Raw genomic sequence first — 16,333 nt, 5'->3', positions numbered from 1 at the left:
CCATACCTGGGATCACCCTCGTGAACCTTCTCTGCACTCCCTCCAATGCTTGTATATCTTTCCTTAGATAAGAGGACTAAAACTGTTCACAGTAATACAGTTGTGGTCTAATTAGTGACTGAGATAGTTTTAGCAAGACTTCCCTATTTTTATACACTATTTCCTTTTAAATAAAGGCCAACATCGCAATTGCCTCTAGCCTTTTGTGATTTATGTACAAGGACCCCAAATACCTCTGTGTGGCAGCTTTCTCCACTTAAATAATATCCAGCTCCTTTATTCTTCCTACCAAATGTATAACTTCACATTTTCCTAAATTATATTCCATCTGCCAAGTTTTTGCCAACTCACCTAACCTCTCTACATCCCTCTGTAGATTCTTGGTGTCATCCTCAGCACTTTCTTTCCCATCTATTTTTGTGTCATCCACAAGCTTGGCAATAAGACCTTTGTCCAAGCAATTTATTTATTGTAAATAATTGTGGCCACCGCACTGATCCCTCTGGCTGCACTCCACTAGTTACAGGTTGCCATTCTGAAAAAGTCACACTTATCCAAGTCTGTCTATTAGCTAGCCAATTCGCTATCCAGGCTAATATACTACTAAGGCCAGACAGGGTAAGGATGACAGATTTCTTTTTACTACAACAATCGACAATGGTCATCGCTAGACTTTTAATTACAGATTTTTATTGATTTTATTGAATTCAAATTTCACCATCTGCAGTGGTGGGATTTGAACCTGAGGTCCAAGAGTACTCTGGATTACTCGTCCAGTGAGAATACCACTACGCCACCGCCTCCCTTATTAAGCAGCCTTTTGTGTGGTACTTTAGCAAATGTTTTTTTTTAAATCCAAGTAAATTATATCTACTGGTTCCCCTGTATCTTTCCTCCTCATTGCCACATCAAAGAATCTGAATAAATTTCTCAATATGATTTCCCCTTTATGAGCCATGCTGACTCTGCTTGTTTAAATTATGTATTTCTAAATGCTCTGCTATTACATTCTTTGTAATGGTATCTAATATTTTCCAAATGAAAAGTGTTAAGCTACCTGGCCTATTGTTTTTGTCTACCTCCCTTTTTGAGTAAGGGTACTACATTGGCAGTTTTCCAATCCTCTGGGACTTTTTCAGAATTTACGAATTTTCAGAAGATCGCTACCAGTGCATCTACTACCTCTGTAGGCTACTTTCTTTAATATCCTAGGATGCAACTCATCAGTCCCAGAAGACTTAAGCCCCATTAGTTTCCCCAGTATCTTTTCTCCAGTGATAGTTATTATATTCATTTCCTCTTGCCCCTTCAGTTTGCCCTTGATTATTTTGTATTTTTGGAATATTATTTATTAGTGTCTTCCACCATGGAGACTGGCACAAAGTATTTATTTAACTCCTCTGTCATTTCCTTGTTCCCTATTATTATTTCTCCAGTCTCATTCTCTAAAGGGATTATGTTCACATTGGTCTCATTCTTCCTTTTTATATATTTAAAGAACCATCACTGTCCATTTTTATATTACTTGTTAGTGTATCCTCATGGTTTACCTTCTTTTTTTGTAATCTTTTGTTGGTTTTTAAATCCTCTGGCTAATCTTTTCCACATTGTATATTTTCCTTTCAGTTTAGTACTATCCATAACTTCCATGGTTAACCATGGTTGATTTATTCCCTTCCTAGATCATTCTGAATTTGCAAGTCGAATAAGTCTGTTTCAAAATGCTGAAGACTTTGTTATTGAATATTGTATGCTTTGCTTAGGATTTCAGATTTCAATGTTATGCTGAGTTTTCTACTTCTGTACAATAACGCTTTTTAATACAGTACATTTCACTCAATTTTCTGTATCTAGAATGGCCTATTTTTAAAATCTCTTGCATTTTGTTGTGACGTAAACTTGGAATAGTTTCATCACGTTTATAGTTTATACAAATAACATAAAACATAAAGTCGAAAAACAACTGATCAAAATTAATGCATATATTTGGAGATCCACTACGGTTGAACATTTATGTAGCATTTCTGCCTTGATCCTCTTTGTTATTTCAATTCCACATTCTCATATCACATGTTTGCAATTAGTTCCATATAAAACTTGAATATGATGCTTATGTATAAGCACCTAAATAAGCATGTTGTTAATGTTGTACAATAAATACGAATTTGCAGACAGAAAGAATATTTGCACAAATAGTTTCAGCTAAACAAAATAAGTAACAGCCATTCGCTGGTTTATTTCTGACCAGAGTCTAAAGCCTGGTTTAATTTCAAACAATGCTTGGCAGTTAACTGTCAATCACTATCAACAAGTGCATTCTCCATGCAAGGTCTCTAGCTGACCACTAGCCAACAAATCAATACTGTTTTCTCATACAGTACAAATGTTGCTTTCCCTTACATTGGCATTCTTGTGTTTATCCTGATTAGTGAGTACATGACAAAAAAGGTCTTGTCAGCAGTACTGCTCAAATATAAATGTAGTAACTGCAAGTTTATAGACTTGGTCTTTAATCTCATGTGGCGCCGCCAATGGTATAAGTAAACAAGTTTCCTTAGTTTAAAACAAATCTTTTGGCTCTTAGGAAGCTCTTACTATTTCATGCAGTTTCTCCCAAAAGAGTAGAGCGGATTTACACCATCCGTTACCACGTAAGATTTGGATAAGAACGAGAAAAATTATCTCATACACCAGACTGAAATTGAAACTTATGTTTTGGATAGGTTAGTTATGAGCAGAGATTATATGTGCCAATATCCGAGCAGTGCAATTGTTTTTGCACCGTTGTAGCCGGTGCTGCTGCGTATTTCCATCCCTTTTGTTTCCAAATTTCCAGCGCTCGCAGTGTTTCTGAAAAGAAACATCTGCTGGGTATCAATTACCCTGTGTACCTATGAGCGAATGTGTGAGCATTCAAAGTTGGAGAAAACCGGTGTTCACGAATGATTTGTGCACATATGGTCTTGACATTTAATCGATTTTTGTTTGTCAGCGCGAGAAATTTCAAGTGTAGAAACTGTTCGAATAACAAAACTTTAAAAAAAATCTAACCTCAAAAGCCATGTTCACAATTAATTAGACGATTCTGTTCAACTTAATTATTTCACCCTGCCTATTATCTCGGTCTCCTTGATGTGAATATGAGGTGATACCAGCCCGTATAATTGACTTAAGCAGCTTCACATTTATAGTAATCACTGCACCGCACTGATTCCCAGAGAAAGAGGAAAAAAACTCAACAATCAGACCGGATTGTACAAGTGTAAATCCCTAGTTAACTACAGATGCAGTCCTGGTTGTTAGTTTAGTTTAAGCGAGGTAAAATTGTACCGTGATTTAAAGAGTAAAGTGGACATTTCACAAACTTCACATCTGCTGTTGGTGTTACGAGGACGGGTCTAGTCTCGCGGTACAATTGGCCTCCAGACGGTCACGTTGTGTATCTCAAACGAGGAGCCATTTTAACAGAGGATGCAGTGAATGTGGAAAAGAAGCGCGGGTAAAGGCGGGGAGGAGTAAGAGCTTTCAGGTGCTGCCGCTTCTCGTATTGCTTTGATTTTATTGGGAAAATAATTGCTGGTTCACGTCAGTTTTTTTGGGGCTCCACTGTACGGAAAACAAAACCCACCCAACACGGTTGTGTATGTAAGTTATGGCAATGGCTACTCCTAAGACCCAGCAGCACCGTCCGAGCGGCCGGAGTGCGGCCAGCTCCCCGCTCAGTCCGACCCGCATTTCCCGACTGCAGGAGAAGGAGGACCTGAAGAACCTGAACGACAGGCTTGCTGTCTACATCGACAAGGTGCGCTCGTTGGAGTCCGAGAATAGTATCCTGCAGCTGCAAATCTCCGAGAGGGAGGAGGTAACCAGCCGGGAGGTGACTGGCATCAGGAACCTGTATGAGAATGAGCTGGCGGACGCCCGCCAGTCCCTGGATGAGACGGCCAGGGAGAGGGCGCGTTTACAGATAGAGCTGGGCAAGCTCCGCGGGGACTACGAGAACGTGCTGCAGAGGTGAGAATGACTGAAATTCAGGGTGCAAATTAGTCAAAGATAGGCGGGTAAAACCACGCTTTGGGATTTAACCAAGTGGTGAACTCCCCGATGTTTTCCTTTCCTCCCGTTTCCCTGTATGTGATGCACGTTTGTAATTTGAAAGGATAACATTGAGCTAGAGTCTCGAGGAGGTAGGGAAAATCTAATTTTACGAGATTTGTTTTGAAAAGCCCCCGTGATTCGCACCCCAATATATTTGTTATCGATGGATCGCTTGTGACTTGGTATTTTAAGGTCGATTTTCATTGGTTAAACCGGCATCTCCTTCCGGCACGGAGGAATGGATATAACGAATTTAACAATTATATTATCTTTTATATAAAGAGTAGAGTCGGTGGCCGGATGAATGTGGTTAAAACGCGCGGGGAATGCATTAACGGGATGTCTATTTGTGTGAGCACTCCAACCTTTTTCCTCTAAGTCGGAGTGTCGATGTGGTCCAAGCTCTCCATATATTGTGTCGTGAACGTGTTGAATGAAGCGATATTTCCAATCTCTTGTGACTTGGGAGTTGCCATTTGTTCAGCTGTGTGTGTATACTATAACGTCCCGGGTGTAATTGGCGCTGGTTGAATGGACCAGTTTGTCCAGTTACTACAGGCTGACCATATATGGGCTGACGGCGGGTATCGCGCTTTCCTGCTGGCGAAATCTCGGCTCTTTCACTAATATCACACATTGCAGCCGTCTTTTGTGGGGCGGCACACCCTTTAAACGATGAACGCCTTCGTGGAAGTCGGAGTCTGTTTTGAGGGGTATAGTGAATGTGCGAGCTGGACAATGGCCATCTGTCGTGTGGAAGAGCCACTGCAGACAAAGAGCTGTTCCTGAGCCGGGGAGCCGGCACCTTGCAAAACACCGGGCAGGGCTACAGCGGTTACAATTCAAGCGAAATAAACGGCACACTTTCAGCGAATAAGACCAGTGTTGCACATTGCGATTTTAAAAAAAGGATACAGTCCTAGTGTGGGCCAGAATGCCGGCTGACCAGTTTGCCTGTTGATGACAAAAGGCTATCCTTCAGTGGGGTGGGTGGGGGTGACAGCCATCTGCCATTTTAAAAAAAAATTGTTGAGACTGGTGAGATCTTTTCCTTAAACATTTCAATGATAAAAGTGCCCACCCCCAAATCTTGTCAAATAATCTTGAGATTTTCGTGGAATTGCTAGGGGCTGGGATTTTCACCTGTTTACTTTCCCTCTGGTCAGGTGGTTTTTCCATCTTTGCCGCTGTGCACGGTTTAATTGTTTGCAATTAATTCCCGATCGCGGAAGTTGCAAGCAGTGACGGTTGTTTGACACACTGCAGTTTACTGAAACATCGTTCAAGGCTTTTGCCCCTGCACCTAATATTTCACAGATGTCTCCTCAACCATTCAGTGTTTTTGCTTGTATTAACCTCCTCACAAGCCTGTTCAAAATTGTGATCACAATATGAAGATTGCCATCATTCTAAAAAGTGTTTTGGAATTGCATTCCTATTAAAGTTAATAAGATTTGTTTTTGCGAGTGTCTTTAATTTCAGATAAAATGGGAGATAAATCTGCCTGTTGGAGATTAAAGGGGGCCTGGATTGTCTCACTGGAAAGGAGGTGCAAGGTGTTTGCCCTTGCAGCAAGCAGCCTGTGTGCCAACAGTGGATAAATTGATTCTCCAGTCTCAGAAAAGTGAAATGTTGGGTTTAAACGATTGTGCTCTCAACTGCCCCTTATCCAAGATGAAAGAATTGGGTTCTCATCGGTATCTCTGCCTGGATAAAAGGCCCATGTAATTCACATTGCCATGGTAATGGAATCTGAGATGGGAAGGTACAGAGGAAACAATTGTGATATCAGGTTACAAGCTTTTCTAGAATATCACTGAACTTATTATCATCGAATCCCTACAGGCAGAAGGAGGACATTCAGCCCATCAAGTTTGTACCAATCCTCGAAGCACTCCACCCAAGCCCACTCACCCTGCCCTATCCCAATAATCCCTTGACCTAACAGCTTTGGACGTTAAGTGGCAATTGTGTGAAAGTTAAAGTAACTTATCTTCAAAAAGTCTTTAGTCAAATGCTTTTAGTCTGTCACAGTGCCATCTTATTTCATTTCAAACATTATTGGTCTCTGTGCAGGCAGTAACAATATGCAAGCATATGCCTGTCTTCCTAGCTTTGAAGGCATACATTTAGATAGCACCTTTTTATGCATTGCTACATCCCAATGTACTTGAGTCCATTGTTACCTCTACATCCCTAGGTGATTTACTTTTAGATTTGGCCTTGAAAGGACTGCAGCACAGATTTACCAGAATAACACCAGGACCCCCAGCGTTCAATTCCAAGGAGAGATCTCACAAACAAGCTTGTATTCCCTGGAATTTTAGAAGGATAATGGATGGTCTGATTGAATGTTCAAGATATTAAGGGGACCTGATGGATTTTCTTGAGAGAGAGAGATGCTTTCTGTTGGTTGGGTAGGGGCAACAGTCTAAAGCCTCAAACCAAACCTCCTCTAAAGTAAAATTAGGAAAAACCTTTACACAGTGGTGGAGGTTGGTGCTCGCTTCTACAAATGGCTATTGATGCTACATTAGTTAGTTTTAAAGGATAAAAACATATTTTTATTGAACCAAAGGTATTGAGAGAGAGCGAACAAAGGGATTCATCACAAATCAGCCAGTATCTCATTGAATGACTGGCTTGAGGGGCTAAATGAACTAATCTGTTCATACGCTGTCAGGTCATCTTTTATGGGTTGTGTAAGTCCATGCATTTACTTGCAAAGTGTCACTTTTTGCTGCATTCAATGCATAGACCAGTGAAATTCAATGGATTTTACATAACCCCTTTTTTGGTTTGCTGTCAGCTGCAAATTTGGTTGGTTTGCATGCAATAAAATACCTGTATTGTTTCAGTGCAGTAAAGTAATGCCTATACAAAAGCAAAACACAGCTAATGCTGTAAATCTGAAATGGACAATGTTGAGAGCACTCTGGCCTGGCAGCATGTGTGGAGAGCAAGAAAGAGTTCGGGTTCCTGATGGCTTTGTTGGACCTAGTTCTGATGAATGATCTGAAATTTTACGAGCAGTTATTGCTTGTACTGTTAGAAGATGATTATTGGGGGACTTCCGGTGGTGGCTATGAAGGAGTAAGTCCCGCTCTAGTCGGACTTTTGGACCTTTCCCCAGGACTTTTTCGGTTTTAAATGGCAAATTTGAAGGCTGAGGCAATTGGGCACCATTTCCACAAAATCGGTGTATGGAGAAAAGAACCAGAAGTGCACGAAAAGGCGGAAATAGAAAGATGGGGAAGAGCTTTGCTGCAGCTGGAGACAGCATGGCCGTGGGTGTGTTGCCGATCGACGGAGCAGTTGATGCAGATCATCCAGGACAGCTTGACCAAGCAGAAACGGGACTGTCTGGACCCGATTTATTTTTTAAAAAAAATTAAAAAATGTTTTTATTTAAAGAATCGATTGATTGGCTGGAGCACAGATTGGATGCCCTTGATCTCATGATTCAGAAGGTTGAGAAGGTGCTGGCTAAGCAGGAGGAGCATCAAACAGTGGTGGAGCTGGATGTGAGGATGCTGTGGGACCAGCAGAATAAGACTTCTGGAGAAGGTGGAGGACCGAAAGAATGGATCCCGTCGGCAGAACTTAAGAATTGTCGGGCTCCCGAAGGGGTCTGAGGGAGCTGATGCTGGGGCATATGTAGCCGGTATGTTTGAAAAGCTGCTGGGGAAGGGGACATTCTCCCGACCCTTGGGGTGTACAGAGCGCTTGCGAGGAATCTGCGAACGGGGGACCCTCAGAGGGCAATGGTGGTGAGATTCGACAGGTTCCTGCACCAGGAATGTATTCTTCAGTGGGCCAAGCAAATGCAGAGCTGTAAATGGGGAAAACAGTAACCTGCGGGTGTACCAGGACCTGAGTGTGGAAGTGGCTAGGAAAAGGGCAGGCTTCAACAAGTTTAAGGCAATCTTCAAGAAACAGGTGAAGTTTGGACTGCTGCATCCGGCTTGTCTCTGGGTCACGTATGAGGACCAGCATTATTTTGAGTCACCCAAAGGCGTGCTGGACTTCGTGAAGAGAAAAGGACTGGTTGGGGGGGGGGGGGCTGAGAACTCTTTGAACTTTGATGCAACTTGTTGGCTTATATTGGGTCTTTTTATAAAATAAAAATAAAAAATCCTCTTCTGTTTAGGAGTTCTATTTAAGGAGGGGAGGGGAAAAGTTTTTTCTTTTTTCGGGTTTTGTGTTGGCAATGTCTTTTTCTTTGTGCACTTTTGTTGGATGGAGATGTGCTTGTTTGAGTTTCGCTGTTTTTTTTTCCAGCTGGGTGATTTGTGTGGGGATTGTTAGATGAGGAAATTTGTTTGTATGGGGAGGAGGGAGGGAGTGAGGGAATACTAGGTGGGAGACTTATTGACGCCAGGGGCAGGGGCCTCCAAGCTAGCTGGGTGAGCTAGCTCACGGAAGCGCAGTGGGGGGTGTGCATATGTTTAGTTTATTGTATGGGTTAGGTTTCAGAGTGGTGCTGCTGGGTGGGGTGGTAGTTCTGATGAGGGAGAGACCAAGGAGGTTGGTGGCGGGGGCTGCTGGGGGGCGGGCGGGCCCAAGAAAGGGGATGGCTGATCAGAGGGGGGGGGACACTTTGCCCCCCCCAACTAGGCTGATCACCTGGAATGTTCCAAGGATTGAATGGGCCGGTTAAAAGGGCCTGTGTGTTAACGCACCTGAGGGGACTAAGGCGGACGTGGTAATGCTGCAGGAGACGCACCTTAGAGTAGTGGACCAGGTTAGGTTGAGGAAGGGCTGGGTCAGTCAGGTCTTCCACTCGGGGCTGGATACAAAGACTAGAGGTGTTGTGATCTTGATTTAATAAGCGGGTGATATTTGAGGTGGGTAGAATAGTTTCGGGTGTGGGGGGGGGTCCATATATTATGGTCAGTGGTAAGCTGGAGGGGATGAAGATGGTGCTGGTTAATGTATATGCGCCAAATTGGGATGACGTGGAATTTATAAAGAGGATGTTTGGGAAGATACTGGACCTGGACTCGCACAAGCTGATCATGGGAGAGGACTTTAATACAGTTATTGATTCTGGCCTGGATCGGTCATGCTCGAAAACAGGCAGGGTGCCAGCAATGGCAAAGGAACTGAACGGGTTCATGGAGCAGATGAGGGGGTGGATCCATGGAGATTTAGGCAGCTGAGGGTGAAGGAGTCCTCCTACTCCCACGTGCATAAGGTATACTCTCGGATTGATTTGTTTTGGGTAGGGCCTTGCTGGCAGGGGTGGTAGACACTGGGTACGTGGCGATCACAATCTCGGACCATGCTCCACATTGGGTTGCTGATTAGTAAAGATAGCAATCGGCGCCTGTAATGGAGGTTAGATGTCGGGCTATTGGCGGACGAAGCAGTGTGCGAGAGGCTGAGGAAATTTGTACAAAATTACCTGCAGGTAAATGACATGGGGGAGGTCTCAGCAGCGGTGGTCTGGGAAGCGCTGAAGGCAGTGGTGAGAGGAGAGCTGATCTCGATCCAGGCTCTCGGGGACAGGACGAACAGGGCAGAGACGGACCGACTGGTAAAGGAGATTCTACAAGTCAACAGGAGGTGCGCGGAGACTCCAGTGATGGGGCTTTTGAGGGAACAGCGGAGGCTACAGGCGGAGTTTGGCTTGTTAACCGCAGGGAGGGCAGTGGAGCAGCTCAAGGTGAGGGGGGCGATCTATGAGCATGGTGAGAAGGCCAGCAGGATGCTTGCACAGCAGCTCAGAAAGAGGAAGGCAGCTAGAGAAATAGGGGGTTATTGATAGGGTTGGGGACTCGGCAAGGGTTAGCAAGACGTTCAGGGATTTCTACAGTAGGTTGTACAGGTTGGAATTCCCTGTGGGGCCGGAGGGGATGATGCCCTTCCTGGAGGGGTTGACTTTCCCGAAGGTGGACAGGGAGCTGGCAGAATGACCGACTGGGGGCCCCGATTGGGTTGGAAGAGATAGTGGAGGGCTTGAAGGCCATGCAGTCGGGTATGGCCTCGGGACCGCACTGGTACGGCCCCGGGACCGCACTGGTACCCAGTGGAGTTCTACAAAAGTTCTCTGCGATATTGTGACCGGTGCTGATGAATGTGTTTGTTTAATGAGGCAAGGAAATGAGGGGTTCTGCCCCAGACAATGTCATGGGCCACGATTTTGTTTATCCTGAAACGGTACAAGAAATTGGGTCTTACAGGCCAATTTCCCTGTTCAACGTAGACGGCAAACTGTTGGCTGAAATTTTGCCCTCCAGGATTGGGGATTGTGTACCAATCGTCATTATGGAGGATCAGACGGGGTTCGTTGAGGGCAGGCAGCTCGTGGCCCATGTAAGAAGGCTGTTAAACGTGATCACTATGCCCCCGGAAAGTAGGGAGGTGGAGGTAGTGGTCGCGATGGATGCGGAAAATGCTTTTGACCGGGTTGAGTGGGATTATTTATGGGAGGTTAGGGGCGGTTCGGATTTGGGAGGGGCTTTATTGACTGGGTCAGGTTGCTGTACCAGGCTCCTGTGGCAAGTGTACGGATGAACAGGACGACTTTGGACTATTTTAGATTGCATCAGGGGACAAGACAGGGATTCCCCCTCTACCCACTGCTGTTTGCACTGGCTGTAGAGCCACTGGCAATTGGTCTGAGGGCCTCAAGGGGCTGGTCCGGGGGGGGTTGGTGACCTGCTTAATGTTTTGGATCCAATTGAGGGGATGGAAAAAATCAGAGAATTTTAGGGGAATTTGGTCGGATTTCAGGGTATAAGCTTAATATGGGGAAGAGCGAGATGTTTGCGGTCCAGGTGAGGGGACAGGAGAGGTGACTGAGGAGCTGCCATTTACATTGGATGGGGACAGTTTCAGGTACCTAGGTATCCAAGTGGCACGGGATTGGGACTGGCTACATAAATTGAACTTGGCCCGGGTGGTGGATCAGATGAAAGATGATTTCGAAGATGGGATGCGCTCCTGTTGTCTCTAGCTGGTAGAGTCCAAACAGTGAAAATGACAGTCCTCCCGAGATTCCTGTTTGTATTTCAATGGGGGGTGGGTGGCGGCGGCAAGTCCCCGCGAGGTGTGGAGGGTAATGCTGGAGCGGAGTCAGGGAGAGAGGGAGGGCTGGCGCTGCCGAACTTTAGCAATTATTACTGGGCAGTTAACATAGCCATGGTTAGGAAGTGGCGGGGGGGGGGGGGGGGGGGGGGGGGGGGGGAGGGAATAGGTGAGGGTAGCATTTCTGACATTTAAAGGAACTTGTGGGATCTGAGGAGCTGGGGGGAGAGATAGAGAGGAGGGCCTTTGGGCGGACACGTTGAGTAGAGTCAATGCGACTACAACTTGTGCCAGACTCGGCCTGATTCAATTCAAGGTCGTTCACCGGGCTCACGTGACAGTGGCCCGGATGATCAGATTGTTTGGGGTCGAAGATAGGTGCGCCAAATGTGCGGGAGGACCAGTGAACCATGTCCACATGTTCTGGACATGTCCAAGGCTGAGGGGCTTTTGGCAGGGGTTTGCTGACGTCATGTCCAAGATATTAAAAACAAGGGTGGCGCTGGGTCCAGAGGTGGCGATTTTTGGGTTGTCACAGGATCCGGGAATCTAGGAGGAGAAAGAGGCAGACGTTCTGGCCTTTGCATCCCTTGTAGCCTGGAGGCGGATATTATTAGCCTGGAGGGACTCAGTCCCCGAAGTCGGAGACCTGGCTGTCAGACATGGCTAGCTTTCTCTGTTTGGAGAAAATCAATTTTGTCTTGAGTGAATCACTGTTAGGGTTCGCCAGGAGGTGGCAATCATTCATCGACTTCTTCGCGGAGAATCAATCGTCAGAGGGGGGGAGAAAAGGTGTTAGGCTAGCGTAGATTAGGGGGTTAATTAATGGTGGGACCTGTTGGGGAGGGAGGTGGTATTTGCACTATGTTTATATTTTCATGTACATTGTTTATATTGCTGCTGTTAAAATGCCAAAAATACCTCAATAAAATGTTTATTTTAAAAGAAAAAATGATTCATAACTCTATTTTGAAAACTGTAATGTACTTTTCCCTCCGATGCAGATAATGTATTTAAATGTCACGTGCATAGGTCAGTTTGCCATTGTGTTTCAAACTTGAGGCAAGGTGATGAATGATTTACTAAACATGCACCAGATGTAGAAATGCTGATTAATTGCAGGATGCTGTAACACATCAAATCACGAAACAAATGACTGGGTCCAAAACTATTTTTGACTGAAGCCAAAGAGGTTAGAAGTTGAACCCCAAGAGATCTGGTAGTCAGGATCTCTGGCAGAACCAGGGAAAATAAGGCCTTTACCTTCATCTATTTTGTATAGGCCTGGGCAGGTGTGAATTTTGACTGATGTCATGGTGGAGTGGCAGGTCTGGTACTCAGCACAGCTACAGGTGAATTTTGGACCATTTCTCAACATCAAGGGAATTGGAAGCAGGCTTGAAATTGTCGAGATGGACTAAAGAGCTTCTTAAATTAAAATTTAAAAAACAATGTTGGAAACACTCTGGCCTGGCAGCATTTGTGGAGAGATGATGTTGATGTTCTAAGTCCGCTAGGACTCTTCAGACCAGAGTTGCAGATCGAGGTCTGAAATAAAAAAGGATTTTTAAAGAGTTTCCTAAATCTACCATAATATCTGCTGTCTCATGAAGATAATTAAATAAGGTGACATAGCCCTGGATATTGTACTGAGATCAGAAGCATGTGCTGTAATAACTGGCTAGATGTGTTTTTTTTGTTGTTGTTACAAATGTGCAGTAACTGCACTAAAGTGAAAATTTAAATATGTGGCCAGCAGCAGTACTTGGGGAAAGTTCACTTAGAACAAGCTCTAACCGGGGATTTCTGTACTCCAGATAGAAAATTCTGCATAGCTATAACTTTTACCCCCTGTGTATTCCAGCCCCTTTGGTGCTTCAGCTATTTATTGTACTGTCATTTTGCTGACTCCAAAATTGTGGTTTAATTATCAAAGAATAGATGGTGTTGCTCGATGTTTCTTGGAGATACATTTTCTGCTGAGTGCTTCTTAGAAATACAGGTTGACTCAGCTGTGCGATATTCAATTTCTTTCCTCAAGAATGCCTTTTGGAGTCTGAGGTTAATCTAGTTTTTTGGAGAAAGTTTCTTTGTGAAAATGAAACTTCTCTACCATTATGAATCCTACAACATTTTTGTTATCATCCTGGGATAATTGAGTGGTTCTGATCAGTGCTTCATTGTCTTTTAGATTTGTCTTCAACATTGGTCTAAACTCCATTTTACCCAAATCTTTATTGCATGTCCTATCATGTATACAATGCACTTGTGCATTGTATTGACTCCAACTCCCAACATAAGAAATTCTTGTTCATGCCTTGGTACTGATTGCAATAGTAATGTTAGCAGCAAATATGATAACTAGACTCTTGTGCTCCCTGGTTCTTGAGTACTGAATTTGCAGCCCAATTTGCTGGAAAAAATTACGTACCTCCGGAAGCCTAGTGGTGAATTGAATCTTTCTGACTCTCTCCCCCAAGCTACTTGGGTCTGATATAGAATGGAACAAACATGGTCGTAAACTAATTTGGCAGGTGGGTGGAAATCAGGGCAGTAAGTCAGCAAGTGCAGAGACTGGGGATGAGCATGGTACCAGGGCCAGGCTGGCTGAGAGGAAGGGCTGGCTGGGCGAGATCAACTCAGTGGGCCTGGAGGTCTATAGTGTATCTGCTTCAATGCATGGAGTATAACAGGCAGGACAGATGAACTTAAGCCTTGATTCACGCGTGGAACTTGGATGTGGTTGCTGTAATGGAGACTTGGTTAAAAAAGGAACAGGACTGGCAGCTAAATATTCCAGGGTATAGGTGCTTTAGGCGAGACAGGGAGGAATGTAAATGAGGTGGGGGAGTTGCAATACTGGTGAGAGTGTATTACTGGTGTACAGAGGGAGGACACCATGGAAGAATCTAGTAACAAGGCACTGTGGGTAGAACTCAGAAACAGGAAGGGGGCAGTCACTATGATGGGGGTGTACTAGAGGCCTCCCCAACAGCCCACAAGAAGTTGAAGAGCAGATATGTAAGCAGATTCTGGATAGATGTAGAAATAATAGGGTTGTCGTAGTGGGAGACTTTTTAAATTTTCCTCATTGACTTGAAATCCCTTGGGGCTAGGTTTCTGGATGGTGAGGAATTTGGTAAGTGTGGCCAAGAGCAATATGTGGATAGTCCAACAAGAAAAGGTGCTATATTGGACCTAGGACTAGGGAACGGGCACAGCAAGGTCATCAAAGTTGCAGTGGGAGAACAAGTGATGAACAGTGACCACAATTCTGTAAGCTTTTGGATACTCGTGGAAAAGGACGAGTGTTGTCCTGGGGTTAAGGTGCTAAATTATGAAGGCTAACTGCAACTAGATTAGGCAGGATTTGGAGGTTGTTTGGGAGAGGTTGTTTGAGGGTAAATCCACATTTGGCATGTGGGAGTCTTTTAAAAGAGCAGTTGATGGGAGTGCAGGACACGTTGATTGGTGGTGTCTGAGGGATGTGTAAACAGTTTAGAAAAGGTTATTACGAGGGAGGAAGTGTTTTACGAGGGAGGAAGTGTTGGGTGCGTTAAAAAGCATTTTAAGGTAGTCAAATTCCCACGGCCAGATGGCATCTATCCCAGATTGCTGAGGGAGACGAGAAATTAAATCGCTGGGCCTCTGACAGAAATTTTTGTCTATCCTTCAATCCTCTGGGGTCTCACTTGTGGCCAATGAGGCCACAATGTTGTACCGTTAAGATAGGTTGCAAGGATAATCCGGGTAATTATAAGCCAGTGATTTTGACGTCAAGTGATCGTGAAATTGTTGGAAAAGATTCTCCGATAGGATCTATGGACATTTGGAAGTGAATGGTCTTGCGACAGACAGCATTGTTTTGGACGAGGGAGGTCATGTCTCACTAATTTGATTGAAGTTTTGAAATGAAATGAAAATCGCTTGTTGTCACAAGTAGGCTTCAAATGAAGTTGCTGTGAAAAGCCCCGAGTCGCCACATTCCGCCGCCTATTCGGGGAGGCTGTTACGGGAATCAAACCGTGCTGCTGGCCTGCTTGGTCTGCTTTCAAAGCCAGCAATTTAGCTCTGTGCTAAACAGCAAGGAGGATTTCGAGGAGGTAACAAAAATGATTGGTGAGGGAAGGGCTATGGATGTTGTCTGCATGGACTTTAGTAAAATATTTGATAAGGTCCCTCATGGCAGGCTGATGCAAAAGATTAGATCACATGGGGTCAGGGGTGAACTAGCTGGATGGATCCAGAACTGTCTTGGCCATAGAAGACGGTAGCAGTGGAAGGGTGTTTTTCCAAATGGAGGTCTGTAACTAGTGATGTTCCAGAGATCAGGGGCGGCATTCTCCCCTACCCGGCGTGACGGAGGGTGCCGGAGTAGGGGAGTGGCGCCAACCACTTGGGGGTCGCGCCTCCCCAAAGGTGGGGAATTCTCCCCACCTTTGGGGGCCAGCCCCGCGCCGGAGCGGTTTGCACCAGAAGACTGGCGCAAACACCCGGCGCCCCCGGCCGCAGGGCTGGCCGAAAGGCTTTCGCCGGTCGGCGCATGCGCCGGCAGTGACGTCAGCGGCATCTGGCTGCTGACATGGTGGCATCTGGCCGCTGACGTCACTGCCGGCGCATGTGCAATGTGGTGTTCCCTTCCATCTCCGCCATGGTGGAGGCCGTGGCGGTCGAGGAGGAACATAGTGCACCCAGGGCACTGGCCTGGCCCCTGATCGGGGGGCCCCGATCGCGGGCCAGGCCACCATGGGGACACCCCTCGGGGGCCTGCTCGCGCCGCTGTGCCCGCCGTTCCAGAGGTGGTTTAAACCTCGGCGGCAGGCGAGGCCTCCCAGTGGCGGGACCTCGGCCCATCCGGGCCGGAGAATCGCCGCAGCGGCCTCTCCGATCGGCGGGGCGAGATTCCTGCCCCCGCCACTTCCTGGGTGGCGGAGAATCTCTGCCACGGCGGGGGCGGGATTTTAGGCGCGCCCAAGCGATTCTCCGCCCCTGCTGGGGGTCGGAGAATTTCGCCCCAGGACTGGGACCTCTGCTCTTTGTAATATTTATAAACGACCTTTAAGAAACCATAGCGAGTCTGATTAGCAAGTCTGCGGATGATACTAAGATTGCAGGAGTTGCGGATATCATAGAATTTACAGTGTAGAAGGAGGCCATTCGGCCCATCGTGTCTGCACCGGCTCTTGGAAAGAGCACCCTACCC

The 16,333-nt window shown here is 45.7% G+C and overlaps 1 protein-coding gene across 1 annotated transcript in view; it reads left to right on the top strand.

Annotated features, from left to right (window-relative positions):
• Positions 1-3,418: 3,418 nt before the first annotated feature.
• Positions 3,419-16,333, top strand: part of lmnb1 (lamin B1) — a 60,320-nt gene continuing 47,405 nt past the window's right edge. The window contains exon 1 of the mRNA XM_038804978.1: positions 3,419-4,014. Coding sequence (XP_038660906.1) covers positions 3,653-4,014 — 362 coding nt within the window. The 5' untranslated portion in view covers positions 3,419-3,652. The remainder of the gene's footprint in view (positions 4,015-16,333) is intronic.

Source organism: Scyliorhinus canicula, chromosome 8 (assembly GCF_902713615.1).
Source record: "Scyliorhinus canicula chromosome 8, sScyCan1.1, whole genome shotgun sequence".
In the NCBI taxonomy this organism is placed as follows: Eukaryota; Metazoa; Chordata; class Chondrichthyes; order Carcharhiniformes; family Scyliorhinidae; genus Scyliorhinus; species Scyliorhinus canicula.
The sequence above is the reverse complement of the archived record's forward strand: the minus strand, read 5'-3'. Positions and strand labels throughout refer to the sequence as shown.